Genomic DNA, 26,177 nt, shown 5'->3' with positions numbered 1-26,177 from the left:
TAGGCCAGATGGGGCCGAGCTGAATGATCGGGACTATGGAACTCGACGTGGTGGAGACTTGCAGGTTGACAAGCTTGAAGAGACAGAGTGTGGTACTTGCGACACTTATCAGCATGACGTTGGGAGCAAACGGCACTCGCCACACACCTCATCAGATGGTGCACTACTGGCATAAAACTATCCTACTATATCCAAGCAGTCCTTCATAGATGAATCCTAAACACGCAAGCACTACTCTGAGCTCTCACGCCGTCACCTTCCGTGCATCCGACTCGACCTCGCATATTTCCTGCACCCCTTCCCGGAAGAACACGACATTGTACTCCACCAGCCCGCGCCGAGCCTGGAACACCCCCGTCGGGATGAGCGCGAGCAGCGCCAGCTTTGGCGTGATGAGGTGGTACGTGAGGGTCGTCCCCGCGCCGGCTGCCGTTGGGGCGAGCGACGCTGCAGCACATGGATAGAATAGTGGTTTCCCGCCGCTGGGTGGGGCGTGCCCGTTCCCATTGCCATTACCTTGTGCATCGTGATTCGATGGACGGACTGTGGAGGACGTTATGGAAGATGAAAAGTGCGGCGGATGCGGCATAGGGGGCGTCGGGAGCGGTTGTTGTGCGACCTGCGGGGACTGATGTGCCGAGAGAGGGGCGGTGGAGGGCGAGGCGAGAGGGGAAGCGAAGCGCGAATTGGGGTTACTTGTTACCGCGGCCGGTGGATTGGGTGGGGGAGATGCAGGCGCAGATGGTGGCGGAGAATCTGAATGATCGGAAGGAACTGTGCGCATTCGCAGAGGACTGGCTGAAACCGACCTAGCAGGCAGCGCATCAGCACACACAGGCGTAGTATCATATGACCATAACGCACTTGTATAGTGGACCGAAAGCATTCAGTGTTTGCAAATAGTCGCTGCACAGGTTGTGTACGGGAGGATCTACTGGCGAAGCATCAGTAGCGACATATAGCCTTGAGGCTGTATCGAACAGGAACGCCTTGTTCGCTTGCGAGTTCTAGAGCAGGGTCAATGAACGCATACACGCGGGTTATGGATGTCATACGCACTGTGCAGAACACGTTGAGAAGGTCCTCCAGATAAGGAAGCGAGTCAATTAGTTTGTGTAGCACACGCGAGAACGCATCGTGTAGTGAGTGGTCGTATATGGACGTCAGTTGGAAGTTGATCGGGATGGTTTCGTACTCCGCGCCAGCATAACTGAGGTCTGAGAGCACACGGGCCTGTATATGCCTAAAGTTCTCTGCATGCAAAAGAGAGATAGGGCGACAAATGAATAACTACGTAGATCGATGCTCGGCTGCGACTCACCAATCTTATACTCCTCTGTGAGCACATCCGCTTTGTGCACGAACACCTCGAGGTTCAAGTTAGGACACTCGTTATATGCGGTGATAACGAAGTCGACGAGCTTCTGTATGGGTTGTTGGTAGAGGTCCTGCAACGGAGGAAATTGTGAGTACGTCATCGCCAGACTCTGAGAGACCGTCCCGGAGGGATTTGGTACTGTTCCGGTGGTAGCTGGACATGAACCGGCACGAAGATCCCGAAATGAACAGACTTGAAACGGGCCGGCATGGTCTCCAGCATGATCGACCATGGGAAGAGCGGAGAAGACCTTACTTGTATGACTCACCTGAATGTCTATGACAAAAATCACGGTCGAAAACTGGGCAAGAGGGGCGTCCAAAGTCTCCAAGGTAACGTCTCCAGGGCAGTCCCAAATCTCCAAAGGGATCACCGTGCTGAGAAGAGCAGCGAGCTGGTGTCAAGGAGAGCGTGGACGACTTGAAGAATCACAGACGCACTCAAAGTAGTGCTTGGTTGATTGCGTGGTCGTCTCGAGGTACAGGGTTTCTCGAGGGGATAGATTGTTGAAGAGGACTTGTTGGATAGAGGTCTTCCCACTCCTACGAGTTGCTGGTAAGCAGACGTGCGCATTGCGGGTATGTACCGGGACGTCGCACGGCAGGGTGCTGCGCACATGCATCGTCCGTCCCGCATGACACCTTCGGCCGCACAGTTTGTGGCACGCACCTGCGCATCCCCAACAGGAGAATCTTTGTCCGCGCGACATCATCGGACTTTGCTCCGTTGGCTGCTGAGCTGGGCTGAGTAGGCTGCCTTGACGTTGTGTCCCGAGACATGGTTTGAACGAAACGATAAGTGGTGGTCAAAGCCGAGACTGCGCGTGCGGTCGCCGTTGGCAGTGACGTCGGGGAGGTAGAGAACGAGCACGAGACCAGAACGCGTCCGAGTGCGAGACGCGCGCGAGAGGGCTGGGAACTGGCTGTAGCCGACGCACGTTCGTCCAAGAAGGCCTGCCCGTCGTGCAAGTCAATTTCCTCATAACCCTCCCAGATCTCCCACTCCCGCCCTGGCTCCCACCGCTCATTGCGTTTGCCCACCATGAAGTTCGGCCGCAAAATCAGCGTACGCCCCCTGCTAGCCCCTTGTCTTCCCTGGCTGACCCTGTCGGCTGCAGAACGACCTGTACAACGAATGGAGGCCCTTCTACATCGACTACAACTTGCTCAAGCGCGAGCTCAAGGTGTGTTTCAGTGTCACACGACCACTAATTACACGCGCCGAAACTCCTTCACAGTCGCGGACGGTGTCTCGTAACTGGACGGATGAGGACGAGCGGGAGTTTACTCTGATGCTCGAGCGCGAGCTCGACAAGATCCATAATTTTCAGAAGACAAAGGTGCGCCACGTCCTGCGTCCCCATCCTCTGCTTCCTCATTCTCTGGGGCGCAGACGTATGAGTTGTCGCGACGCATAAATGATGCGGAGAAGGCAGTCAAGCGTCTCGTCTCCTCCGCCGAGTTCACCAACGGACATGGCCACGGACACCATCAAACGGAGTCCAGCGCAACCGATACCGAAGCTCAGCAACGGAGGGACGAAGTCACCCAGGATGCTGGCTCAGATGACGATGACGACATGGGCGACGAAGACGAGGACACGCTCTCCATTGATGCCCTGGAAGACCAGTTCATGTTACTTGAGGAGGAGGTTGCCACGCTCGTAGCGGACGTCCATGACCTGGCACTGTACACGAAGCTGAACATAACCGGATTCATGAAGATATTGAAGGTAAGCCCGACCCCTCCCATGCATCCCTGTTTCCGCCGAGCCGAAGCTGATACGAAGGATGCGCGCTGCCCGAGTTTAGAAACACGATGTGCGTCGCATATATCTGGGTGTTATAATGACTGCCGCTCACGCTCCCTCACGTAGAAACAAACTAACCGTCCTTTGAAACCCACATTCATTCAAGACTTCCTCGAGAAGCGCCCCTTTTACAAGTACAATTGGGACGGCCTCATCGTGAAGCTATCCCGACTGTACGACCTCGTCCGCACCCGCGGGCACCCTGTGCAGGGCGACTCGAGCGCTGGGGGTAGCCAGAGTGCGTTCGTGCGCCAGACGACCAAGTACTGGGTCCGCATCATAGTGACGTCATAAAATATCACCAGGCGTACTGACATCAAATATGGCAGGTCCACCCAGACAACTTGGTACACCTCAAGCTCGCCATCCTGCGGCATCTGCCGGTGCTTGTCTTCAACCCTGACAAAGAGTTTGAGCCCAAGGATGCTGGTGCGTTTGAGAAGCTCTGCTATTCTGATTCGCTCAGCAGCTTAACGTTCAACAGCCATCTCGTCGGTTTACTTCGACAACGAAGATCTCGAGTTGTACTTAGGACGGCTGGAGAAGACGGAGGGGGCTGAAGCTGTCCGTCTGCGGTGGTATGGGGACATGGATCAGAAGACCGTGCGTCCGCTCCTGATTTGGTGCAACGGACGAACTGACAAGGCCGCAGATCTTCGTCGAGCGCAAGACCCACCGCGAGGACTGGACGGGTGAGAAGTCCGTCAAGGCGCGCTTCCCCATCAAGGAGCATCTCGTCAACGCCTTCTTGCGTGGGGAGTACACGATGGACGCGGAGTTCCAGGAGCTCGTGAAGAAGGGCAAGAAGACGCAACAGGAAGTCGACGGAATGATCCAGCTCGCCAACGAAGTCCAGTACAGCATCCTCACTAAGAAGCTGGTTCCGGTGATGCGCACGTTCTACAACCGTACGGCCTTCCAGCTACCTGGCGATGCGCGTGTGCGTATATCGCTCGATACGGAGCTTACCATGATCCGCGAGGACAACTGGGATGGCAAGATTCGCTCGGGTGACAACTGGCGGCGCATGGACATTGGCATCGACCATCCCTTTGAGCAGTTACCACCAGAGGATAAGGAGCTTTTCAAGTGGGTCATACCTGTTGTTTTCCGTTGACGGTGATTTAACATACACTTGTCAGGTATGGCGTGCTAGAGGTGAAACTGCAAACGCAGTATGGACAGGAGCCGCCGCAGTGGGTTACTGAGCTTGTCTCGTCACATCTCGTGGAGGCGGTCCCGAAGGTGCGTGTGGGATGTCGCTACAGAAGTTCATGTAAACCGACATGTTTGCAGTTCAGCAAGTTCATTCACGGATGCGCCACACTTCTACCTAACCGTGTAGACCTCGTGCCGTTCTGGCTCCCACAGAGTACGTCGAGCTGAGACACATGAGCGTTTCAGAAGCTCACATAGCCAACGTGTAGTGGAGGTTGATATTCTGAAGCCGGACACGGGTGTTGTCACCATCGAGCGTCCCCTGCACTCGTCGTCCAAGGGTACGTCGTCTAGGGCCGGCACGTCCGGACAGACGACACCCGAGCGGACGCAGTATGCAGAACCTGTGTCTGAAGGAGAGGAGGATGAGGATATGGATCTTGCTCCGGGTAAGTTCGAATGAAAGGCAACGGCGTCATCGTACTCACACGCATATACAGCCAAGGACGAGGACAAGTGGACGGGTCTCTCCGGCCAGGAAGTTGCTGCGGCGGTGGCGATCCGGGAGAAGAACTTGAAGGAGCGAGCGCAGGAGACCCCGCAGCTTACCTCGCAGCAGACCGCGCACGACGCTGACGTTGAGTCAGATGCCGAAGAGACCAGCCCGTTCCCGAAACGCGGTCGGGAGTCGGAGCGTAATGGCCACGTTGCCAACACGATCGCGTCTGCGCTCGAGAGCACGGCGCAGGTGCGCGCGATGTCCATCGACCCGCTTGCGCCTTCCTCCGCATTCGACGAGACGCTCCGTGATCGCCTGCGGGAGGACGCGGCGCGGCGGAATGAAGAGGAAACAGTCGACGATGAGGACGAGGACGAAGATGAGGAGAGAGGTCGGGCAAGAGCTGCGAGCAGGGGCGAGGGGACGTCGAGGGGAGATGAGCGGCTGCTGGAGAGAAATTGGCACGCACCGGCTGGGAAGATGATTGCAGTGCCCGTGCGCATCGAGCCGAAGGTCTACTTCGCTGCAGAGAGGACATTCTTCGTGAGTAGTCTCCACCCAAAGTCACCGCTACCTCACGACTGAGTCTGACTTCCGCCCAACACAGAAATGGCTTCACTTTGGCATCTATATCGGCACGATCGCGACGACGCTGCTCAACTTCATTCCGCCAGAGGACACGGTGGGGCTGATCAGCGCATGGATCTTCACCGGGGTCGCGCTCGTCGCCATCTTGTACTCGGCAGTCATCTTCGTCTACCGTTCGTGGCATCTGCGTCACCGACGTGCGGAGGGGTTGTACTTCGACAGGTTTGGGCCGACGGCGCTGTCGGTGATCTTGGTTGGGGCAATTGCGACGAATATCGCGCTGCGGATACGGGAGATGTGAGTGCGGTGGGGACGTGGTTTTGGAGGTCTGGATGTGTGGTAGTGTTCGGGACATTGTGCTCAGCTATTACCACCTTTAAGGATTCATGTTGGACACGGTCTCAGCACACGCAGTGAGTAAGCTCAGTTTCCCAGGACTATCCCTAAAACAGTGGTAAGCGCACTCAATTCAGTAGTTGTGCATTCATTGTGCGAGGAAGGGTCACGATAAGGATATGGATACAGTGCATTATGCACGCGTACAGCTACACAAGTCCAATAACATATAACACCGACAGCAGCAAGAAAGCATGTTGAAATATTCTATAGAAACAGAGCGACAAGATCACCCCTGCCGATAAGTATAAGCCAACGTCCCGTCCTCGGTCTGATATCCATCCTCCCTCCGACCATACTCATTGATGTAAGTGAGCGTAGGGCTTCCGCCACTCCACTCAACGCGGTCAGCCTCATGGCGCGCAACGTGAACGCGACCTCCAGAGTGCTCCTTGTGGTGCTCATGACGCTCCCTCGGGTGTTCATGGACATCGTGCTCATGGATGTCTGGGTTGGAGATGTGCAACCCCTTCTTGCCTCGCCTCTCCCTGGTCCTGTTGTTGCTTCCATGCGAGCGTTCTCGGGGATGAGGGCGGGACGGCATCTCCTTCTCGACAGTCGATACCCAGCTCCCGTTCGCACTGACGCTGCCACTGCCTGTGTCGCTCCCGTACCCGAGTTCGGGCTCGTAGAGCTCTGCTGCATTCCCTGCTGGCGTCCCGAACTCACGACGCTTCTCCTTTCTTGCACGCATGCGGGCCAGGCTGCGCCGACGTTCCTCCATCCATGCGTCTTCCTCAGCAGCGTTGATGCCTTCTTGTGCGACGGCTGCAGAGACCGCTCGGTGGTAGCCAGCGGCACGGAGGACCTCGCGTATCGGGGCGTGCGATCGGGTCGTCGTCATACGGTGTGCGTAGGAGCAGTTGAAGCTGTGGGTCGTTAGCTTTACATGCGTCCATGCATATGACGATGCTGCTCACCCTGGCCCGATGACGAACTCGCCACCAAGCTGAGTCGCGTCCCCACCTCTCTCCCACACGGGCATGCCCACGCGGAGTGCGTTCCGGACTACCATCGCAATACCACCAATGACTCCATGCCGAACGTACTCTCCCTTCTCGGAGTCAAGCCCTGGGTCGTTCGTCCGCAGAGTCATCCCCAAGGCAGCATACAAGCGCAGAGTCGGGTCGGTGTACATCGGAATAGGGGTGCGGAATATGTCTGCAAGAAGTCAGTCAGCATGACAAGCGCAAATTGAATGACCCGGGCCACATGCTACTCACTGCGATACGACTTGATCATGTTGGGAGAACCGTTCCCGACGATGACGAAGTCGATGCCGGCGCGCTTCAGCGCCTCGAAGTCGACGTTCCGCGAGATCGAGTACATGTAATCCTGGCACATCGCACACCTGCAGACGCAGACAGAGAGAAGTTAGATAGCGTCAAATGATCAGCCAAAAGCCTGACGAACCAGAAGTGGCGGATGAAGACGACGATCGTCTTCCTGTCCTTGAACAGGTCGCCGAATGGCACCCTGATCCCATTCTGCGCGATGACCGTGAGTGCAGCCGCCTTCTGGACCTGGTCCTTCGTGAGCCCCGCATGCTCGTCAAACGTCACCACGGATGGCTCCTCTCGTTCTCGATGCTGCCGCCGCGTGGCGTTCGCCGACCTCGCCCTAGGCTTTGCTTCCGAGTCAGACATGCCGTGAGAGCTGCGGGCCCTGCGAGCTGGTTTCGGCGGCGCACGATATGGGTAGGAGAACGTCGTCGACGGGGTGTTTGGCAGGGGGAGAGGCGTGGACTCGACAGAAGCTGCATAGGGAGGAGACGCCGTGCTCTCGACGCTCATGCCGGCACTCTTGTTGTTGTACTCTTCCGTGGTCGTTCTCCCATGGTCGCGTTCCCGCTCATGTTCCTCAAGATCAACGGATGATGGCTGAGAGGGAATCGTGCGCGTCTGCATGTGGCCGTGGTTGAACGCGTTATACGAGGACGGGGGAGGTGGTGGTGGCGGTGGAGAGCGACTTGCAAGCTGTTGAGCCGACGCGATTGAAGCATGCACTGGAGGAGACTGAGCCCGGAATGGAGGCGGGGACTGAGCGCGTGTAGAGACGACGACAGGCTGAGGAGAATGAGCACGTGGAGGCGCTGGCAGAGAAGGCTGCGTGCGGACGACCGCCACTGCTTGCGGGGACTGCGCGCGAGAAGGCGCATGTTGCTGCGTCGAAGGAGACTGAGGGCGGAACGGAAGCTGCGTGTGCGATACAGATTGTGTGGTTCCCTGTCCTTGGCCCGGACGACGCTGACGTACAGAACTGTATGGCGTCGACGGCTGAGGAAGCTTCGTCCGGGAGCGACTCGCAGGAGCCGATGCCTGTGGTGGTGGTGGCGACTCTGGTGGCGGCGGGGGCGGAGGAGGCCGGACTTGTGCTACAGGTAGGTACGAGCCAGGACCACGTTCCTGACGGTCTTCCGAAGACCGGCGCTCTTCGCTCCTCCTCGACCGACTCTCATGAGGTGTGCGCGGTCGTGATGACTCTTGTGCGGGCTCCGGGGAGAATGCGCGAGGCCGCTCCTCAGGATGTACGGGAGACTTCGCACGCGGTACGGGTGGCTGTGATGGCGGAGGGAGAGGCGGTTGAGGCAGGGGCGTAGGAAAGTCGGATTCCATTCGTCGAGGAGGTGACAGCGGGAGCGGTGCTGGGGTAGGCGGGCCGAATTCCTCTCGAGGCGGGGCCGGAAGTGGCGAGGGTTCACGACGCGGGGCTGGCGGGGAGGGGCCTCGACGTGGGGGCGGAGGCGGTGGTGTAGATCCTCGACGAGACCCAATTTCCGGGCGCACAGGAGGGAGTGAGACCGAAATTACAGGAACATTTATGTGCGGTGCGACGGGGGCAGGTGAAACGAGCGGGGCTGGCACCGGCAGCGGAGGAATTGAGATAGCCGTCGCTGCTGACGTCGGCCGCACGAGTAAAGAGTTCGCCAACAGCGGTGGCGACGGAGAAGGATGTTCCTGCTCGTATTCTGATGATGATACCTCGAAGCGGGACGACCTCATAAGAATGACCTCGTCCATCTCCATCTCAGAAGAAGCGCGGCCACCGTTGATGGGCGTCAGCGGGCGCGGAAAGGTGGTATGGGCGGTGGTCTCCGGCACAACATCCTCGATGGTCGAGCCCCGCGTGGGCGCGAGCTGTGTCTCGCGCCGCTGGGAATACTCAGCCATGGAGACAGATGTAGGTGCGCGGGATGATCTCATGCTACTCTCCCTTGGGGGTGTGGGAAGCCGTGCATCCTTCCGTATAGCAGGAAGCGGCGCATCTTTCGGTGGCAGGGGTGTCAAGTCCAGCGCCTGAGCAAGAGTCTGAGAGGCAATGTTCGACAGTGGACGGGGCTGAGGTTGCTCGACCTCATACGCATGCTGAGAAGGGGCTGGATACAACGGAGCAGGCTGTGAAGCAGGATATGACGGAGCAGAATACGATGGAGTAGGCTGGGAAGGAGCAGCGTACGACTGAGTAGGCTGGGAAGGAGCTGAGTATGATTGAGCAGGCTGAGAATGAGATGAGTACGACGGAGCAGGCCCTCCAAACTCGTCTCCGTCGGGATAAGCCACCAACGTGCTTGCCATGCTTACGTTCTCCGTAGGGAAGGCAGGAGACGCAGACGGCCCGAAGCTCACGTTCGGCAGAGGAGTGACACCCAGACTGACATGGCTCAGACTTTTGCGATGAGACATCTTCGCCCTCTTGTTCTCCGCGGACTGAGACTCGGCACTGGCGCCCGATGTGCGCAGGACTTCTGGCACGGTGCTGTTCCGCGCGGTCGTCGAACCGTCGTCCGCCATGGCGGCTTGCCCAGACGTGTGAGTTGAAGGACCAAAGATCGAGTCGCGCACCACTGGCAGCCTCCTCGTCCTCACAGGCGGAGATGGATCGGAAACCTTCCGGGCGCGGGCCAGGAAGGATGATCTACGCAGTCGATGCGTGATGCTGTCCTTGCGGTCCCTGGAGCCGAAGCCACTGCGACGTCTGCTGCTGTACTCTTGCTCGGGCTCAGGCTCAGACTCGACTACAGGCTGCTGCCGAGGGCGCGGTGGGGGCACTGGCAGAGGAGGGGGTGAATCAGGCTCAGACTTGCCGAGCAACGACGGGAAGTCGGAAGTCCTAATCTTGGAAAGCTCACGTTGGACTCGACCACCGGTATCCAGGGCTGCGTGCTCAGCATCGCTCTCCACAGCGACGTGCTTCGGCGGCGGGGGCGGGATGTCCGACAACACCGACTCCGAGCGGTCGGTCAATGTGTCGTCTGGGGTCATGGGCGGCGTCACAGGCCCTGAGTGGACCGACAGCTGCAGCTGGGAGTGGCAGTGAGAGTCGACCGTGGACGAGGGGTGGGCATCGTGCGCCTGGCCGTAGACATGTCCATGAGATTGACGGTCATCATACACGTACTGGTTCTGTGATGGGTGGAAGATCTGATTCGGATGATGAGTGCCCTCTCCCCTTGAACTTTCCTCCGTCACTGGGCGTTCGGGCTCCTCCGCCGGAGAAGGGACCTGAGGAAGAGCGTGCGGGAAAAACGAGAGCGTCTGAGAGCGCCGGCGATAGTGGTACTGACGCTCCGTCAGCTTCTCTGAAGGATGTTGATCCTGATTGTGATGACGATGATTGGTGGGCTGCGTGGACGCCAGGTCCGCGTCGGAGAAATATGACTTAGAGTCTCTTGCAGGGCGCGTCCTGGCGCGTGGTGGACGAGGTGGTCTCGTGATATCCGAATGGTAGCCATCCCGGAACTGCTCGAAGGCCTCCGTGCTTCGAGACGCATGAATAAATGCTCGGGGAGGTGGGGTAACATCCACAGGAAGGCGCGAAGCGAATCGTTCGCTCTCCCCGGTGGAGGGTGCAGAAGGGACCAAGGAAGAGTTTGAGTGATTCAGGAACGCATGGCTGTGCGACGAGTGGGCGCGCTCGCGCAGCACCTGGAGAGGCGCAAACGGGTCAGAAGGGTCAGGGAGGGGGTATCTGGGGGAGTAAGGGAAAGCTGGGGGAGGCTTGCGCTTGATCCTGGTGGCGGAGCGGCCGTCGGGGACAGCAGCCATTGCGACTAGCAGGCTTCACCCTACGACTGGGAGTCGTTTAGTGGCGGAGAGCGGGAGCGTAGAACCTGCACGCATGAGTAGCTCTTATGTAAATGAGTCTTGCTCATGGTAACGGCGAGGACGGAGACGAGCAGCTTCACCATGGAGCCCACGCACGGATTGGCACCTTGCAACGCCCCTGCCGCATTCCCTCCTTCATGACTTGCTTCGGAAAGTTCTCCGCCCAATACAGTCATACCGGGCTTCGGAGGCGATCTCGGCAGAACTCGGTCAAGTCAATCTGACGGTCTTCAACTTCACGATCTCGGAGGAGGAGTCAACTCAATCGGACGGAGCGGCAAGGTATACTGTGAATTTTGGAGTATAACATTAGAGCAGTACCTGCACGGTAGGCGGGTGAGCCGGAAGTCTGTGGACAAGGACAAGGGTTGTTTTACCGGACGAGGCTGTGGGAAGGGGTGCCAACGCACAACACGTTGTTACGCCGTGCCCCGAGGTGCTAGCGCCAACTCTTCGCATACATTTCCCCGTACTAGCAATTGTCATCTGTGGACAAACGGACGGCTGCTCCATCGCACCGACAACTCGTCCGAACAAGGTGTAACAAGAGTATCGTGATAGAGCGGCCTATCGGTACGCACAATTCCAAGGGTCTACCGTCGTTGTGCACCCCCCTGCAACGACATCCGCAGATGCATCCCACATTGCGGAGCTCAATCCACCGCGAACCGTCAAGGCGCACTCACATGAATATTGAGGAGCATATGATCTCCTTGTCATGAGCCATCGTCCTCTCGTGTGCCGTACGGTGTGGGAATGGTCGTGCTTGGATCAGCGGCAGGTCATTGGACCGTTCCAGCATTTCACCGCTAGTCGCAGGACTACGTACTGGGAGACAGTGGATGGAGTCATCTGGAGCCGCGGGCATTGTAGGAGCTAACATCGGCTGTTACAGCGAGCCATGAAAGCCTTGTTCTGGTCTGTGTGTCGTCCTTTCGTTCGAGTTCGAGGGCGACACATACCTGTGTCCTGTTTCATATCGTCATGTCTTAGATGAGGTGCATATCGATGATCAAAGAGCTGGGGATGCATATGGTCGTGCTTGATGGACAGAGGAGGACGATATGGTAGTTCGCTGTGAGTCGGAGGTTCGGAGCAGGAGCCGCGGCGCGTCACGCGCATGGGCGTCTTTCCCCATATTGCCCCAGCTTCCCGGCGCCGCTCGTTGCTTGTCGACTTCGACTTCCACCACCATGTCCTCTCCCTCGCAGCCGTTTAACATCCCTAGTCCACGTCAGGCACAGTCTGGCAATGTCGCAGGCACTCCGCCTGTTTTTGGGACACCGATATCTGCCTCTCCCAGTCCACGCTTCCTCCGGGCACAGTACGCCGGGACACCTCCTCCACCCAACATCCCTCCCCGGTCTGGTGCTACGCCGATAGGCACGCCAAGGACCGCTCAGACATTCTTGCCTGGTCCAGCTGGTGATCCATCCTCGTCAAGTCCTCGCCTCACCGTGGGAGGCATCAGTGCCCGCCGCCCCGACACACCTGCAAGCGGGCAGCTCGACAATCCGTTCGATGAGTTGACAGACGAGGAGAAGGCGAGGGTTCTGAGGAGGCACTTGGTATCTCGAGAGGAGCGCCAGAACAACAGGCCCGCAACCCCAGACCAATTCCCTGGGAGCTCATCACGGCGTGGGTCAGATACGGGCAACGTCTCCCATCGTTCCTCTGTCTCGATGCTGCGCCAGCGTGAAGATACAGAAGCGTTCCCTGTCCCGTATGACGCGCCTGGCGCCGACATTACGTGAGTACCACGAGGATCGAGACATTGAGTACACCTGCTACCCTGTTTGTCTCAACCTGAGGCCTACATAGCGTGTGTAGCTGACGCACGTTTGCAGTCACAGCATCTACAAGTGGCAAGCAGATCGACGAAGACAGACTGCGCGCCCTCGGGCCGCGTCTTTTGCCGGTTCGACGCATACGCAGCCCCCACATCCCGCATTCGAGCACATCCATGAACCTGGTGGATTCCGTCGTGCACATGTTCTGCTCAATGATCCCGAGCGTGCTATGGATCGCCCTATAGTCCGCAATTTCATCGAGTTCCTCTACATCTTCGGTCACTTCGTGAGCAACTTCTTTCTATTGATGGTCGATGTCCTTACAAACTCTGCGTCTGTAGGCTGGTGAGGACCTTGAAGAAATCGACGAGGAAGAGGAGCCTGCAGATGAGGAAGAGCCGATAGCGGGGGATACACCCTACTATGGTACCAGTGGCTTACCAGAGACGCCATCGCTTGGTCCGACCCCGAACGGACACAAGCCAGACGAGCGTTCACCACTGCTTCAGCGATCGCACACATCGCGCTCTCGTTCAAGGCGCCGCATGTCGAGTGTTGGACCACATGGAGACGCTACTGTTACGGACGCAGTTCTCATGGTGGGTACTTGTACTCTGCCAGGCAAATAGTGCAGATCACTGACTTCGTGTCTAGCTTTTGAAGGCATTTGTCGGGACCGGCATCCTGTTCCTCGGCAAAGCGTGAGTATGCACCAATTCAATGGCACAGCAGTCTGCTGACGTTCTATATGTAGGTTCATGAATGGTGGAATTCTATTCTCAGCCGCGATCCTTTCCTTTATCGCGCTGATCTCATTATACTCCTTCCTTCTTCTCGTAAAGACCAAGTTTGTTGTTCCGGGAAGTTTCGGCGGTAAGTTTCTTGAAGGCCATGGAGCACACGCACTTAATAACCTCTCTCCAGATATCGGTGGAACCCTGTACGGCCCTTGGATGCGGTATATGATCCTCACATCCGTCACGGTCTCGCAATTGGGCTTCGTCTCTGCGTACATAATCTTCGTCTCCGAGAACCTGCAGTCCTTCGTCTTGGCTATCACGAACTGTGCGAAGCTCTTGGGCATCCAGTACTTCATCCTGTTGCAGATGATCATCTTCCTGCCACTCGCTCTTATCCGCAACTTGGCGAAGCTCAGCACAACTGCTCTCATCGCGGATGCCTTCATCTTGGCTGGCCTCATCTACATCTTTGGAAGCGAGGCGGCCATCATGGCGCGCAACGGCCCTGCACATGTCGAACTATTCAATGCGAAGGATTGGCCACTGCTGATTGGGTGGGTCGAGACTCATGGCTTTCACCACGTCACTCAGAGTGATTGATACATCTGTCATAGAACTGCTGTCTTTTCCTTCGAGGGCATTGGTTTGGTACGTCACCTGGACTCTGCGCCTGTTCCTCATGCTTACATTCTCTTCTAGGTCATTCCAATCACCGACGCCATGAAGGAACCTCGGAAGTTCCCCGCCGTCTTGACAGGGGTCATGCTGTTCCTGATGGGTGAGTTATTCTGTCCTTCTGACTCAGACGGCGTTCTCATGACATCCTGTAGTTCTCTTTGGTGGCGGAGGCGCCATGTCGTACCTGACGTTCGGCTCGGACGTGCAGACTGTCGTCATCGTCAATCTCGACACTACCAGCAAGTTCACTCAAGCGGTACGCATGTTTCCTTCTCATCGTATCTCCCAGACTGAGTCATTGACATGGTGGCCTTCCAGGTGCAATTCCTGTACTCGCTAGCGATCCTGCTGTCTGTCCCGCTCCAGCTCTTCCCGGCAGTTCGGATCATGGAGAACGGCCTGTTCGAGCGCAGCGGGAAGCAGAACATCGTCGTCAAGTGGCAGAAGAACGTCTTCCGGTTCTGCACCGTCGCCTTCTGCGCGTGCCTGAGCTACTTCGGGGCCGCCGACCTCGACAAGTTTGTCTCGTTCGTCGGTAGCTTTGCTTGGTATGTCTCTCCACTCCTGCTTATACCGTGCTTGTGGATCGCTGACTGGTTTGGCATTGTAGCGTGCCGCTGTGCTACGTGTACCCAGCTATGCTGCACTACAAGGCCTGCGCGCGGACACGCAGGCAGAAGGCGGCGGATATCGCACTCATGATCTTCGGTACCATTGCCGCGACGTACACCACTGCCCAGACCATTCGAGTGAGTCATCTTCGAAGTGACAAGAGATGTTGTCATCGAGTACTAACGCATGTCGAAATAGCTGATGGTAGAGCCTGCTCCTGCAGAGCCTCCCACCCTCGGGCAGTGCAACCATTCGCCCTAGATTACCGGTTCCCCTCTTCTTGGTTTCTGGATGCATTGGTTACATCGATAAAGGGTGGTGGAGGCGCGCAATAGTCGTCTCAATGTTAGGAGTACAGCTTAAGCATTTCAATCGTTCAACACGGACTACCATCCATCATCCATCATGCGTAGAGTAATCGTACACCATTGCTCCCATCATCCCCTATACAACTCCGGAAGGACCACGTATACACCCTCACTTATCTGGAAACCATACAGTGCTGTACTCGTTGAATGTGCCACATATACTACTCACTCCGGACACATGTCCGTTTACTCGTACCTGAGCTGGACCGAGCATGGCACAGCGGAGTCCCGTTTGGCTGAGAATTCAAAAGTCAAAGATAGAACGTGTCAAGGCTACAGAATCGACTGGTGATAGGTCTTGGCGGCGAAGTATGAACGCACCCCCGTCTGCGAAAGCGTCATCGTCATGCGAAAGCACCCAGGTTCGGACTCGTTCTCCCACTGTCCCCGAGTCCTGAGTTCAGCTGCGGACTGGCAGCCACGACATATCATGAGCCGTGTCGTCCGGGCCGTTCGAGTTGGCGCGATTCGGGACGGCGTATACGTCAATCTTGTCAGCACCACCCGCCGCGTAGCCCCCGGTCTTCGCAAGGGGTCGGCGATGGTCGCGAGAAGTCCGAGTCAACAAGATGGTCGCCAGTGGAACAAGGATGTGAAAGCACTCGGGATTGCGGATGCCGAGGTCCAGGTCGGGCCAGATGGAGACGGCGGAAGGAGGTGTGGGCAGTTGGAGTTAATAATCGAGTCCAGAATCCTTTGGTGGGAGCTGTGTGTGGTGCGAGGAGGTGGGCGACGTTGTGATGCCCTTGTCATAGTTGCAAGGGAAAAGCAATTGCCACAACGTGACTGGCACTGACAAGGTGTTAAGCACCGAGGAAAGTGAAGGAGCCTACACTTGGGGTTCCCGGCGGAGGTGACCATGCGCCGCTGTAGTAGCCGAGACGGCGTGTCAGCGCATTGCGGCGTCTTAGGCCTGAGGCCCGACATACCCACACCATCCGCAAAACTATATGGAAGTTCTTAGAGTCGTGAGGTCCTGGTGGCAGTCGGAAGTAAGGCACTGGCCGCTGTTCAGAATCACTGTAACTTGACTTATTGGTATGCCGCGGTCACGTGCCCGCGACTGATGCCAACAAGCTGTTCGTCAAAGTTGAATGCCTTTCTTACCAGTACTTCCATCTCCCACGCGTACCCAGAATGGATAGCTTTGGTATTGCGGCCGTAATGAACCTTATACATCTCTCAAACGAACACCATGTCCAGATCTGTGCTCGGCGACGCTCACAGCTACAGGCCCGAGGTGAGGATGTTTCTGAGACGACTTCGAGAGGCCTCAGGTTTTCAGTCGGTTGACTGACGAGCCATCAAATGCAGGGTATTCCGGGTCACTCCCCTTTGGATTGGTCGTCATACGCTCAGATTATCAAGCATTACGATGAAGACATGGTGCGGGGATGGAAGGAGGAGATCGATACGCTCCTTGTATTTGTGCGTCGATCGTTACAGACAGGCGATTGACCGACGGCTTCTTACGACATGATCGCAGGCTGGCCTGTTCTCCGCCGTCGTCACTGCCTTTAACATTGAGGCATACAAGCTACTTCAACCCGATCCTGCCCAGATAACAGTGCAACTGCTGCAGGATATATCTCAGCAACTTGCACTGGCACGGGGCGAGAACGCGTCAAGCATACCAGCTGACCTTGCCGGACGCCTCCCCACCTCTCCCGTTGTCCAGTGCATCCGCTTCAACATCTTATGGTTCTCCAGCCTCGTTTGCGCACTGTTCGCTGCCCTCCTCGGCATGATGGTGAAGCAGTGGCTCCGGGAATACATGGCTGCCATCCTGTTCTCTTCGAGGCACAGCGTACGCCTCAGGCAGCATCGGTACGAGGGCCTGATTGCGTGGCACGTCCCCAAAATTTTGGCGTTCCTCCCGATCCTTCTCGAAGTCTCCCTTATCCTCTTTTTCGCCGGCCTGGTCGACTTCCTGTGGCTGCTTCAGTCGACCGTGGCTACCGTGGTGACCTGCTTGGTTGCCATGGCGCTGCTCTTCTATACGATGACTACCGTCGTCCCTGTTTTCTCATCCCACTGTCCGTTCAAGTCTCCACAAGCTTGGTTGTTTGCTTGGATATTCACACGGTGCAGGACTCGCATCACGACATGGAAACGCCGCTTGGACACATCCTTGCCTCGATTCCAGCCACACCACGATTCCAACAACTCTCACAATTCACCCCCTACCCATCACTTCGCAGATTGGAGGGAGCGCGATAACAAGACCGTCTGGGATCACCGCCACGACCTGGACCTGAAGGCAGTGACCTGGATACAGGCGTCGTTGGTAGATGAGGAGGTCCAGGACTCGCTCATCTCCATCGTCCCCGATCTCCGGACCGACCACGCAATGCAACTTGTTTTCGCGGCAATTGCGCGTGAAGGAAAAATGGCCCCGCCCCTTCTCATCAACCGTGTTCGCGAGCGAGCCTGTGCGGAGGTCCTACGCACTGTTGGGGCGCGCTCCAGCAGGACGGCGAAGGCGAGGATATTCAGGATGCTGCTGGCACTGCTTGAGCACATACCCAACGACTACGATGCCTCGGCGGCTGGGCTTGGTGCTCTGGATGTGTTGTGGACCCTGTGGGAGATCTGCATGGCATGTCTCGCCGAAGACCTGGACCTGGACCTGCACATATCTATCTTCAATGGGACTGCGAAGCTTCTCCATGAAGATCAGCCCTTCCGCGTTCGCCGCGCAGCCCTCAATATCCTGTATGAGACCACGCACACATGGTCGTACTTGTTTTGTCCAGCGAGTGGGTGTCTCACGGCTTACTATTTATCCTAATGCAACCATTGTTTGCTGATAATCTATGGGGATAGCAATCGGCGACATCATATCGTTCGCCAGGTCCTGCTATGGGCACCACCTTTTCGTGAAAGCAGCCGCGGTGGCCCTCCTCCTTTCACCCGGGCTTGACTGGAGCGACAACGACACGACGCCAAACCATCGCCAGCAACTCAAGGAGCTGCTCCGCGACTTGTCGCGCTTCCTTAAGCGTTGCAACGAGGACGGCATCAAGCACGAGGAGCACAGCGCAGGTAAGTTGATCTACGGACTAGTGCTCCTCACAGAGAGGAACGCGGAACTTGTCGAGGCGATGCTGCCCGATGTGCTGCTCAAGAGCGTAGATCTTGGACTACTTGATCTATCTCAAGACGAGCATCTGAAACTGAGAGGCATGCAGCATACCCACATCGTACCTACTTCCTCGCAACCGAACGGTAGCGCCTTACCGACATCCGTGAACCTTGCAACCGAATCTTGCGCTGTCGTCTTGTCTCCGTCTATATAGTAGTACTACGGCCCCATTATTACGACTCGTCTTGTGGACCTCGCCTCTTCCCGTCAATGTATACCAGTATATAGTGCGTTCAGAACAAAGTTCTCATTTGAATCTCACCAAATTGTCATAGTATACACCGCACTGGCATACCTCCGAGGTTAACCACCGCAGACTAACCGCAAATCTTTCAATACGAACCTCCAGCTCCGAGCGTTTCTCGACAGCATGAGAGTCTTCCGCCTTGAATACTATGCTCGCGCAGGTACATTGCCGCATTGCCATTAGTACGCATGACATCCAAACACGCCGCGTACTGATATTCACAACAGTCTGGTGCCTTCTAACCCCAGAGATGGAGCATCGTATTGGCTTCACCGCCCAAATACCGCTCGCCCTTGACCTCATGCTTCGCCATGATGTCCGCAACTTCATCAAGCTCAGCCTTGGTCAGCTCAATGTCTCCTGCGGCAAGGTTCTCGAGAGTGTGGTTCGCCTTCCTATGAACGATATGCACCAATCGTCAGATATCCATTGGGACCGAAGCGCGCATGATTCAGCGGCTTACGAAGCACCAGGCAGCGGGATCATGTGTGGTCCGAGGGATGCAACCCACACGATGCTGAGCTGGGCGGGCGTGATGCCCTTCCTTGCAGCGATGACCTTCAGGGCTTCGGTGATAGCAAGGTTAGCCTTCAGGTTCTGTAGAAATATTCTGTCACGTCAATATACCGACTCGGACCACTGAGGGTATGCTAATGGGACTGACCTCCTCCTGGAACAGAGAAAAGTTGCGCCGGAAATCTGCCTCTGCAGACCGTCAATCAATGCCGTGTTGTGTTCCGAGCATTTAGGCATACTCACCAGGGAGATCGTCGCGAGACTTGATGGTATCTGTGGAGAGACCTTTGGCGAGCGGCCTAGAGACAATATTACTGAGACAACACCTAGCGGGTCGCTGCGTATGCACTTACGAGTATGCAATGACGGGTATCCCGAGCTCTCTGGCCGTCTCGATTACTGCACACGACGAACATTAGGACGCGAAACTAGACCGTTCCTGAGCAGTACACAATGTACCTTTCTTGGTCTCATCTTCGTACGCCCACAGACTGACTTCAATCTCGACAGCAGCGATAGGGTGGATCTGTACATGACCAAGGAGTATCAGCCGCCTGCCACCATGCATCCATCGATCCAGCCGGAGCAAAGCTGAGGCGTACCGCATTCGCCTTGCGCAGTGTTTCCGCACGGCACTCAGACATTCCGATATGGTCGAACTTGCCCTCGTTTTTCAGCTCGACGAGCGTCTTCAACGCATCCTCAAGGGGCACATTGCGGGCGACACGGGCCGTCTCGAACAAATCGACCTTCTTAGTCCCTCGCAAGGCCGCATTTATGGTTTCAATGCTGCGCCGCAGGTTCTCTGGACTGCATACGTGTCTCAGTAAGGCTGCGCGGCGGCGCATCTATGCCGTACTGTGTGAAGTACTCACGAGGAGTCCGGGAACATGGTATTGGGCCTGGCACCTCCCTATAGCAGCGGTGGTCAGCGAGATTAAAGTAGAGTAAATGAATAAACAGACCTTGACAGAGAGGAACGTCTTGTCTGCGTACTCGGGGTACTTCTCGTAGAACCTGGACAACAGCTCAAGGTTGCCAGTGCCAAAGTTGGGACCATAGAATTCAGCTGTAGGTATCTGAAGCGTGAGTGTCTCCCAGGTCCGTAAATAACCAGCAAAGCTCACCGCTGTTCAAGAACATCTTCACACCAGACGGGAGAGCGTCAACGCCGGCCTTGATTGCTTCGAAGGCTTGCTCCTCGTTCTCAGCGGATCTGGTGGGTCACAGGCATCAGCAAGGAGTTCGTGATTTGACAATGGTTACCCTATAACGCACAACAACCTCAAGAGCCCATGCTATGCCACAGTTGATCAGTTTGAATTCCGGGTATCTGCGATTGAACCATGCTCACTCCAACGTTCGCAACGGTCACGCCTGAAGCGGTGCCCCCGAGATTCACAGTGTTGACAACCATGGTGCTGGCAGAACTGAACAAACGAATCTGAGGGTTCTATCGTTTGGCAGCCCTCAAGAGACAGATTATATATCCGAGTCTTGGACCGCTTGCATGCCAGATGATTGAGGCGTCGCGACGACAGCGGACCGCAAGCCGATGCAAAAGGCTCAGATCGGAGCACAATGTCGATGTCTGGCGAGTACTTGTTAGCGTCGATTGACGGAGTAGCACAGGCATGGAATCGCGCCCATTATTCGTACTTACGCTTATCCTGCTCATGTTGAATCGTGAGCATGTCTTCTTCACACGCCGTTATATCATGTTCGACTTGACAGCGCAGCGCGTCCAGACCTAGTGGGGCTACCAGCGGAGAAGTATAGCCTAAATTTCGCGAGATAATGAGAGGATAGTTGTCGCTCGAGAGCTAACAGCGTCGCAACTCCGATCTTCCGAGGCCATCTGGGAGTCGGCTTCGTGGCAGTGGGAGACTGTGCTCAAATGAAGCGCCCAGGTCTCGAACACGTTTAGATCATGCATTGTTCAATCGCAGGCATACATAGTACAACCACATAGCAGCACGCGCCGGGTAAGTAGTAGATAGTAAGAACACAACATAACGCGGAGAAACAGGGCACAAGAGGGAAAGAGAAAAAGACATAATCATGATGCGCATACTCAAAGATCGTCGCCCGGCGTCGAGTCGTTATCACCATCGTACTGTTCGTGAACGTCCAAGTCTACACACTATCCGGGGAGAGAAAGGATTCCAATCTACAATCTACCACCCATGCCCACTCAGTTGAACATCGGCGTCACCTTCCTGCTCCCGGGCGCGCGTTCCCGTTCGCGGTCACCCGACGGTCGGCTAGATGGCGCGGCGTACCCGGTGGGGTACACGGGAGCGGGTTGTGCAGGGTACCCTGCAAACCCGCCCGGCGGCGCTGTCCGCTGCTTGGTCGGAGTCGTCGGCGTACTCCGCGCAGGTCCACCGGAAGTCCTGGAGGGCGGCGGGAGGATTTCCTGCTTGCGCATCGCCGTCGGGGGCTGGCCGATCATGCGCGACAGTGACCAGGGGATGTCAAAGCCTGCGCGTCCGGCTGCCCAGACGTACCGCGCGATCTCGAGGTGGAGCGTCGGGTAGTATGTTGTCGACGCTTTGCGCGCGATCTTACGAGGCAAGCGCGTCAGTGTAAGGTAGACTGACAGGACGGTGCAATGGACTCACTGCGAGGATACGCTCGATCCCAGACGCGAACATGTCCTGGTGGAACCGGTACGCGGAGTGCTCGTGGTCTTTGGGCAGATTGAGCGTCTGCGCGTAGCTGGCAATGGCGTTGACGAATTTGAAGTGCATCGTCTGAAACGACCACGTTAGCGAATGACGATACTTGTGCGCAGGCTAACGACCGACCATGTAGCACATCGCCTCGAACTCGACACCACCAGTCATCCCACCAGGTGCACGAGGCTTCTCCACCTTCGCCTCGTCGGTTTCGTTGAGCTCCCAGATCGTGTTGCTGGGATGGCAAAAGACCCAGAAGTAGTCTCTACAGATGTCACTGAGCTCCTGTAGATAGGTCTTGTAAATGCGAGGGCGGTGAAGCTCCTCAATGAAGGCGTGCGGCTCGACGGGCGTTCCGGGGTTCTCGCTAGGGGGTGGCGCGGGCGTGAGTAGCAGGGACTTCATTAGCGAGAAGAGGGTGGAGTGTGGGCGGGGCAAGACGATAAGATTACTGGAAGCTGGCGACGCCGCCGAAAGCTCCCAAGGGACAGAGCGTGAGCGTGAATGTGAAGGGCTGCCGGAGGACGGCAGCGAGGACGTGGGGTAGAGATCGAACAGGCCAAGTAGCAACTCGACCATGAGTTGCCTTGTCGGAACGTCGCCGGGCTTCTTGTCCGAGTACAATAGCAAGACTAGCTTGTCGAACGGAGCTGGACAGTAGCTCCGCAGGGCACTGCAACCGATTGCAGATGTAGAGAGCGCTTTCACGCAGCGCAGGAGCTCGTACAACATCTGGTCGTCGTGCTGCTCTTCTCTGCATGGCACGATCAGCATCCAGACTCTACGATCCGGTCGTATATACTCACCGCCACTCTACCTCCAGGATCTCATTTAGGCGAGTGAGGACGGCGTCATAGCCGCCATGCTGGATGAAAGTTTCCGTCCAGCTGCAGCGGGTGTCAATCATATAGCTCAATGAGTGAAGCCAAAGATGTGCACGCACCTCGTTGACTCGTTCCGCAGCATCAGTCGAAGCTTCTTGACCACCTCGATGTCCATGGCGGTACTGGACTGTCCGAGCAGGATCTTGACGAACTTTTCAGGAGTGATCGTCGCCGACTTCTTCTTGTCTTTCGCGACCTTGAGAGGAGCGACAGGAGCCGCTTTCGGCTCAAAGGCCTGTCTCCTTACGTCGAGAGACTTGCCCCGAGAGTGACCCGTTCCGAACTGGCTGCGGGAGGCATCGGTGAGGTCGTACTGCTGCAGAGTCGATTTCTGCGGGCGGGGTGACGAAAGCATCGACTCGCTGCTATGTATCCTCCGGAGCGTCCGAGGAGTCAACGGAGCGGCAGCGGTTGGCGCTGGCTTCATCTGGGCCAACACGTGTGATGACTTGAGGAAGGCGGCCTTGACCGTCGGGTCCATGGTCGCCAGCTTCGGGCGAAGCGTCGAGGGTATTTGCATTTCATCCTGGACAAGAAATGTGAGTACTGTGCTCAAGGCAAGTAGTGACGTAGAGTGGCTGCGAGCCACCGATCGAGCCACTGGTTCAATATTGACGTTCAGAGGGGGCCTATGGCCCAGCCGCGAAACAGTCATCGTATGTGGCAGCAGCAAGGATTCGAGCAGGTAAATCTTGCGTCTCATCGGTAGTCCAGAGAGCAGCAGGCGAAGTGCCAAGCGGTGTGAAGACGTACCAGCAACCTGTCGAAGTCCTCCGTCGGGATGACCTCCTGCTCGGACTGAATCTTGCCTTTCATCTTCTTTCGTTTCTCGGTCTTGGGTTTCGCGTTGGTGTCGTAAAGGGCGTTAGGGTTCGCAAAGTAGTTCTCCTTGCCGTTTGACTCTGTCTCCGCAGGGTCTATGGGGGTCGTGAGCATCTGGAAGTCGGGGGACGAGGGCACTCGTCGCGATGGCAGGATGCTTTTGAACATGGCGGTGTCGCTAACAAACGAATGAGAACAAACGACGGGAAACGGGGAGGGAGGGAGTGCCTTGAGGCTTGGGGGGCGTGTGGTGGACAACGGAAGGGATGGCAGCTGCCGAGCCGCCCAAACTCGAACATGAACCGCGTGGCGGGAGGTGCTCTCGACGCGTATCATCACGTGCTCGCGTCTCATTACAACCACGCCAGAGAGCGCTCACAAGGTCGCCTCTTCTTTTCGCTCCTCCACGTCCATGCGAAACATCAGGAAGATGCGCAGTTCCATCTTTGTTACCAACCTTTGCTCGCACGTTACTCATAGCTTGGCAGATGCGCGTTGCTGCCAATCCTGGCGTGTCCGATAGGACTTAAATGCATCAGTACAGCTCTGAACAGCCCATGAAGGAAGGAGCAGAACTCTATCTACATTGAAAGGCGTGAGACGCGAACTGTTGAGCTATAGCGTTAGGATATGGGTAAATACCGAGTCGCCAAGGCGCTACCCTCAACTCTCCTCCGCATCCCATGCCTCCGATGTTGCAAGTCAAAAGAGCTCCGGGTCCCTTTACAGGCGCGCAGGTAAGACTTTGTTCGTGACAAGTCATGGTGCATCCTGAGGCGTAAACATACATCAGGATGACTCGCAAGATGATGTGTGGCTGTCGTATGCCCATCACATGAGGGAATACGACGAAGCCATGGTGCGTGCATGGAAAGAAGAGGTAGACACATTACTGGTTTTTGTGAGTGTTTTGTGTTTCCCGGCATGCAAACGTTGAACGTTGAACACCAATCCTCTCTGGGGTGCACAGGCAGGGTTGTTCTCTGGGATCGTTGCCGCCTTCAACATCGAAGCTTATCGACTTCTCCAAGCCGACGCCTCTCAAATATCGATTCAGCTGTTGCAACTGATATCGCAGCAGCTCGCGCAAGGATCAAATGTCACCAGTACCACGAGCATGCAGACCGCACAGACCATCTTCAAGCCGCCCACGCAGAGTATCCGTATCAACGCGTCATGGTTTTCGAGCCTGATATGCGCGTTGTTCTCCGCCCTCATGTGCATCATGGTCAAGCAATGGCTACGGGAGTACTTGTCCATGCCTCCGCCATCTCCCAGGCACAACGTGCGCTTCAGGCAACACCGGTACGATGGTCTCATCGCATGGGGTGTCCCCGAGATCATGGCTGTTCTCCCAATTCTCCTCGAGTTCTCCCTTCTTCTCTTCCTGGTCGGCCTCATCGACTTCCTATTCCAGCTTCAATGCACGGTGGCAGCAATCGCGACTTGTCTAGTCGCATTGGCACTTCTGTTCTATGTCGTCACTACTATCGCACCGGTCTTCTCCATGCATTGTCCATACAAATCTCCTCAGGCGTGGATGCTCGTGCGTTTGGGCAAGAAAGTCGCCGCGCTATCATACACAATTCGCTCCACAGCTTCGTCTCTCGTCACGAAGGAGGATTCCCTTCCCCATCCTTCGCCGGTTCCTCGATTCGCGGACTGGAGGGAGCGCGACGACATCATCGTCTGGAACCGTCGCCACGATCTCGACCTGGAAGCCACGACGTGGATACAAACCTGTACGCTGGACGACGATCTACGAAGTTCACTAGTGTCAATAATTCCGGACTTGCAACCCGACCGCGCTATCCTGCTCGTCTTTTCTATGCTCGCGAGTCGGCTCCACCTGTCAACACCCACCCTCATGAACCGCGTACAAGAGCGGTCGTGTTCCGAGCTCCTGCGCGATGCCGGAATGCGCTTCAGCAAACGCAGCCGAACACGGACATGCGACATGCTCCTCAAGCTGCTGGAATGTGTCCCCCCGCACAACGATCCGTCCAAGCTGGGTGCCTTGGATCTCCTGTGGACGATTTGGGAGTTCTGCCTTGGAGCGTGTTTCGCGCAAGACCAGGATACGCTCCTGTACCAGTCGGTCCTGAACGGAGTCGCGGCGCTGCTCAGCGAAGGCAACCCGTTTCGCCTTCGCCGGGCCGCTCTCAACATCCTGTACGAGAGCACGCATGCGTGGACCTTCCTGTATTGCCCAGCGGGTGAGTGAGCCATACCCAAACGACCACGACAAAAGGTTCTCACTATAGTGTGCTCAGCTATAGGGAATGTCATCACCTTTGCCAGGGCGTGCTATCATCACCAGACGCCAGACATATTCCTCAAGGCCTCTGCCGTAGCCCTGCACCTCTCGGCGCGTCTCAACTGGGACTTGCCCTATAACGAAACCAGGGCGTTTCACCGTCCACAGCTGCAGGCGTTGCTTCGCGACCTTTCGCGCTTCCTGATACAGTGCAACGAGGACGGTGTCAGGCATGAGGAGCGCAGCGCGAATAAGCTGGTGTACGGGCTGGCGCTTCTCGCCGAGAAGGATGGAGAGTTGGTTGGGGCAATACTGCCTGACGTCCTCTTGGAGGGCGTAAAACTGGGGTTGATAGATTTGTCCCACGAAGAGCACCTGAGGCTGCGAGGCATGCAGGAGAAGTGGCCTCAGCGCGGGGTTCGGTCGTGGAGGCGTTGAAGGTACGCTGATGCATGCCACGGATGTTTCTCTCTCATCTGAATTTATTTTGAGCCATTGCAGACC

General features: G+C 56.6%; 10 protein-coding genes across 10 annotated transcripts; 5 read left to right on the top strand and 5 right to left on the bottom strand.

Annotated features, from left to right (window-relative positions):
* Positions 1 to 154: 154 nt before the first annotated feature.
* L226DRAFT_486983 (uncharacterized protein) lies at positions 155 to 2,235 on the bottom strand. Its single transcript, XM_067677179.1, has 7 exons — positions 2,048 to 2,235; positions 1,819 to 1,920; positions 1,647 to 1,755; positions 1,322 to 1,448; positions 1,060 to 1,253; positions 865 to 1,007; positions 155 to 809 (listed from the first exon to the last, which is right to left on the bottom strand). The coding sequence occupies exons 1-7, from the start codon at positions 2,155 to 2,157 to the stop codon at positions 245 to 247; spliced, it is 1,350 nt and encodes a 449-aa protein (XP_067535551.1). The 5' UTR covers positions 2,158 to 2,235; the 3' UTR covers positions 155 to 244.
* Positions 2,236 to 2,330: 95 nt separating this feature from the next.
* On the top strand, positions 2,331 to 5,840 carry L226DRAFT_613183 (SPX-domain-containing protein). Its single transcript, XM_067686473.1, has 14 exons — positions 2,331 to 2,443; positions 2,496 to 2,561; positions 2,616 to 2,717; positions 2,771 to 3,109; positions 3,189 to 3,197; positions 3,254 to 3,457; positions 3,517 to 3,616; positions 3,672 to 3,790; positions 3,840 to 4,276; positions 4,330 to 4,432; positions 4,484 to 4,559; positions 4,615 to 4,794; positions 4,846 to 5,387; positions 5,452 to 5,840. Exons 1-14 carry the CDS (start codon positions 2,420 to 2,422, stop codon positions 5,731 to 5,733), a joined length of 2,583 nt encoding a protein of 860 aa, XP_067535550.1. The 5' UTR covers positions 2,331 to 2,419; the 3' UTR covers positions 5,734 to 5,840.
* Positions 5,841 to 6,057: 217 nt separating this feature from the next.
* On the bottom strand, positions 6,058 to 7,474 carry L226DRAFT_462919 (uncharacterized protein; the record flags this gene model as incomplete). Its single annotated transcript, XM_067675750.1, has 4 exons — positions 6,058 to 6,697; positions 6,749 to 6,989; positions 7,052 to 7,179; positions 7,242 to 7,474. The coding sequence occupies 4 exons, from the start codon at positions 7,472 to 7,474 to the stop codon at positions 6,058 to 6,060; spliced, it is 1,242 nt and encodes a 413-aa protein (XP_067535549.1).
* Positions 7,475 to 11,031: 3,557 nt separating this feature from the next.
* L226DRAFT_70140 (uncharacterized protein) lies at positions 11,032 to 12,004 on the bottom strand. The gene is made up of 5 exons (XM_067687172.1): positions 11,896 to 12,004; positions 11,763 to 11,842; positions 11,515 to 11,698; positions 11,311 to 11,457; positions 11,032 to 11,254 (listed from the first exon to the last, which is right to left on the bottom strand). Exons 2-5 carry the CDS (start codon positions 11,814 to 11,816, stop codon positions 11,190 to 11,192), a joined length of 450 nt encoding a protein of 149 aa, XP_067535548.1. The 5' UTR covers positions 11,817 to 11,842; positions 11,896 to 12,004; the 3' UTR covers positions 11,032 to 11,189.
* Positions 12,005 to 12,104: 100 nt separating this feature from the next.
* L226DRAFT_486974 (uncharacterized protein) lies at positions 12,105 to 15,329 on the top strand. Its single transcript, XM_067677178.1, has 12 exons — positions 12,105 to 12,683; positions 12,781 to 13,009; positions 13,065 to 13,322; positions 13,378 to 13,424; positions 13,478 to 13,596; positions 13,648 to 14,017; positions 14,078 to 14,111; positions 14,163 to 14,241; positions 14,294 to 14,397; positions 14,460 to 14,689; positions 14,752 to 14,890; positions 14,952 to 15,329. The coding sequence occupies exons 1-12, from the start codon at positions 12,127 to 12,129 to the stop codon at positions 15,012 to 15,014; spliced, it is 2,229 nt and encodes a 742-aa protein (XP_067535547.1). The 5' UTR covers positions 12,105 to 12,126; the 3' UTR covers positions 15,015 to 15,329.
* A 977-nt stretch (positions 15,330 to 16,306) lies between these two features.
* On the top strand, positions 16,307 to 18,503 carry L226DRAFT_508609 (uncharacterized protein). Its single transcript, XM_067678181.1, has 4 exons — positions 16,307 to 16,361; positions 16,436 to 16,549; positions 16,608 to 17,880; positions 17,948 to 18,503. The coding sequence occupies exons 1-4, from the start codon at positions 16,317 to 16,319 to the stop codon at positions 18,418 to 18,420; spliced, it is 1,905 nt and encodes a 634-aa protein (XP_067535546.1). The 5' UTR covers positions 16,307 to 16,316; the 3' UTR covers positions 18,421 to 18,503.
* Positions 18,504 to 18,680: 177 nt separating this feature from the next.
* Positions 18,681 to 20,584, bottom strand: L226DRAFT_553063 (aldo/keto reductase). The gene is made up of 12 exons (XM_067682903.1): positions 20,384 to 20,584; positions 20,308 to 20,327; positions 20,157 to 20,245; positions 19,995 to 20,098; positions 19,905 to 19,942; positions 19,632 to 19,839; positions 19,489 to 19,555; positions 19,383 to 19,428; positions 19,273 to 19,328; positions 19,178 to 19,218; positions 18,977 to 19,110; positions 18,681 to 18,908 (listed from the first exon to the last, which is right to left on the bottom strand). The coding sequence occupies exons 1-12, from the start codon at positions 20,444 to 20,446 to the stop codon at positions 18,752 to 18,754; spliced, it is 1,023 nt and encodes a 340-aa protein (XP_067535545.1). The 5' UTR covers positions 20,447 to 20,584; the 3' UTR covers positions 18,681 to 18,751.
* A 350-nt stretch (positions 20,585 to 20,934) lies between these two features.
* L226DRAFT_553062 (uncharacterized protein) lies at positions 20,935 to 23,685 on the bottom strand. Its single transcript, XM_067682902.1, has 6 exons — positions 23,348 to 23,685; positions 22,654 to 23,120; positions 22,517 to 22,597; positions 21,840 to 22,464; positions 21,654 to 21,785; positions 20,935 to 21,595 (listed from the first exon to the last, which is right to left on the bottom strand). Exons 1-6 carry the CDS (start codon positions 23,582 to 23,584, stop codon positions 21,224 to 21,226), a joined length of 1,914 nt encoding a protein of 637 aa, XP_067535544.1. The 5' UTR covers positions 23,585 to 23,685; the 3' UTR covers positions 20,935 to 21,223.
* A 545-nt stretch (positions 23,686 to 24,230) lies between these two features.
* On the top strand, positions 24,231 to 24,971 carry L226DRAFT_434958 (uncharacterized protein; the record flags this gene model as incomplete). Its single annotated transcript, XM_067674743.1, has 2 exons — positions 24,231 to 24,317; positions 24,387 to 24,971. Coding segments are annotated over 2 exons (672 nt in total), but the record flags the coding sequence as incomplete, so codon positions are not given.
* L226DRAFT_463126 (uncharacterized protein) lies at positions 24,957 to 26,111 on the top strand (the record flags this gene model as incomplete). Its single annotated transcript, XM_067675770.1, has 2 exons — positions 24,957 to 25,632; positions 25,690 to 26,111. The coding sequence occupies 2 exons, from the start codon at positions 24,957 to 24,959 to the stop codon at positions 26,109 to 26,111; spliced, it is 1,098 nt and encodes a 365-aa protein (XP_067535542.1).
* Between the last annotated feature and the right edge of the window lie 66 nt (positions 26,112 to 26,177).

The sequence above is a fragment of the Lentinus tigrinus genome, assembly GCF_003813185.1.
Source record: "Lentinus tigrinus ALCF2SS1-7 unplaced genomic scaffold L226scaffold_12, whole genome shotgun sequence".
In the NCBI taxonomy this organism is placed as follows: Eukaryota; Fungi; Basidiomycota; class Agaricomycetes; order Polyporales; family Polyporaceae; genus Lentinus; species Lentinus tigrinus.
The sequence above is the reverse complement of the archived record's forward strand: the minus strand, read 5'-3'. Positions and strand labels throughout refer to the sequence as shown.

Excerpts from the sequence above, each read along its gene's own strand:
- L226DRAFT_553063 (XM_067682903.1), bottom strand. The coding sequence starts at position 20,446 with ATGGTTGTCAACACTGTGAATCTCGGGGGCACCGCTTCAGGCGTGACC. Across the intron at positions 19,429-19,488 it reads CGAAGATGAGACCAAGAAAG|TAATCGAGACGGCCAGAGAG; the intron begins GTACATTGTGTA and ends CGTCGTGTGCAG. Across the intron at positions 19,111-19,177 it reads TTTCTCTGTTCCAGGAGGAG|AACCTGAAGGCTAACCTTGC; the intron begins GTCAGTCCCATT and ends ATATTTCTACAG.
- L226DRAFT_486974 (XM_067677178.1), top strand. The coding sequence starts at position 12,127 with ATGTCCTCTCCCTCGCAGCCGTTTAACATCCCTAGTCCACGTCAGGCA. Across the intron at positions 12,684-12,780 it reads GCGCCTGGCGCCGACATTAC|TCACAGCATCTACAAGTGGC; the intron begins GTGAGTACCACG and ends GCACGTTTGCAG. Across the intron at positions 13,597-13,647 it reads TGTTCCGGGAAGTTTCGGCG|ATATCGGTGGAACCCTGTAC; the intron begins GTAAGTTTCTTG and ends ACCTCTCTCCAG.
- L226DRAFT_70140 (XM_067687172.1), bottom strand. The coding sequence starts at position 11,816 with ATGTTAGCTCCTACAATGCCCGCGGCTCCAGATGACTCCATCCACTGT. Across the intron at positions 11,458-11,514 it reads GACGGTAGACCCTTGGAATT|TTGTCGGTGCGATGGAGCAG; the intron begins GTGCGTACCGAT and ends TGTTCGGACGAG. Across the intron at positions 11,255-11,310 it reads CCTTCCCACAGCCTCGTCCG|GTACTGCTCTAATGTTATAC; the intron begins GTAAAACAACCC and ends CCTACCGTGCAG.
- L226DRAFT_508609 (XM_067678181.1), top strand. The coding sequence starts at position 16,317 with ATGTCCAGATCTGTGCTCGGCGACGCTCACAGCTACAGGCCCGAG. Across the intron at positions 16,550-16,607 it reads TCGATACGCTCCTTGTATTT|GCTGGCCTGTTCTCCGCCGT; the intron begins GTGCGTCGATCG and ends ACATGATCGCAG. Across the intron at positions 17,881-17,947 it reads GTACTTGTTTTGTCCAGCGA|CAATCGGCGACATCATATCG; the intron begins GTGGGTGTCTCA and ends CTATGGGGATAG.
- L226DRAFT_486983 (XM_067677179.1), bottom strand. The coding sequence starts at position 2,157 with ATGTCTCGGGACACAACGTCAAGGCAGCCTACTCAGCCCAGCTCAGCA. Across the intron at positions 1,921-2,047 it reads CTCCTGTTGGGGATGCGCAG|GAGTGGGAAGACCTCTATCC; the intron begins GTGCGTGCCACA and ends AGCAACTCGTAG. Across the intron at positions 1,008-1,059 it reads TTCTCAACGTGTTCTGCACA|AACTCGCAAGCGAACAAGGC; the intron begins GTGCGTATGACA and ends ACCCTGCTCTAG.
- L226DRAFT_553062 (XM_067682902.1), bottom strand. The coding sequence starts at position 23,584 with ATGTTCAAAAGCATCCTGCCATCGCGACGAGTGCCCTCGTCCCCCGAC. Across the intron at positions 22,465-22,516 it reads ATCCTGGAGGTAGAGTGGCG|AGAAGAGCAGCACGACGACC; the intron begins GTGAGTATATAC and ends CGTGCCATGCAG. Across the intron at positions 21,596-21,653 it reads GGATCGAGCGTATCCTCGCA|ATCGCGCGCAAAGCGTCGAC; the intron begins GTGAGTCCATTG and ends TTGCCTCGTAAG.
- L226DRAFT_613183 (XM_067686473.1), top strand. The coding sequence starts at position 2,420 with ATGAAGTTCGGCCGCAAAATCAGC. Across the intron at positions 2,562-2,615 it reads TGCTCAAGCGCGAGCTCAAG|TCGCGGACGGTGTCTCGTAA; the intron begins GTGTGTTTCAGT and ends ACTCCTTCACAG. Across the intron at positions 4,560-4,614 it reads GCCGTTCTGGCTCCCACAGA|TGGAGGTTGATATTCTGAAG; the intron begins GTACGTCGAGCT and ends GCCAACGTGTAG.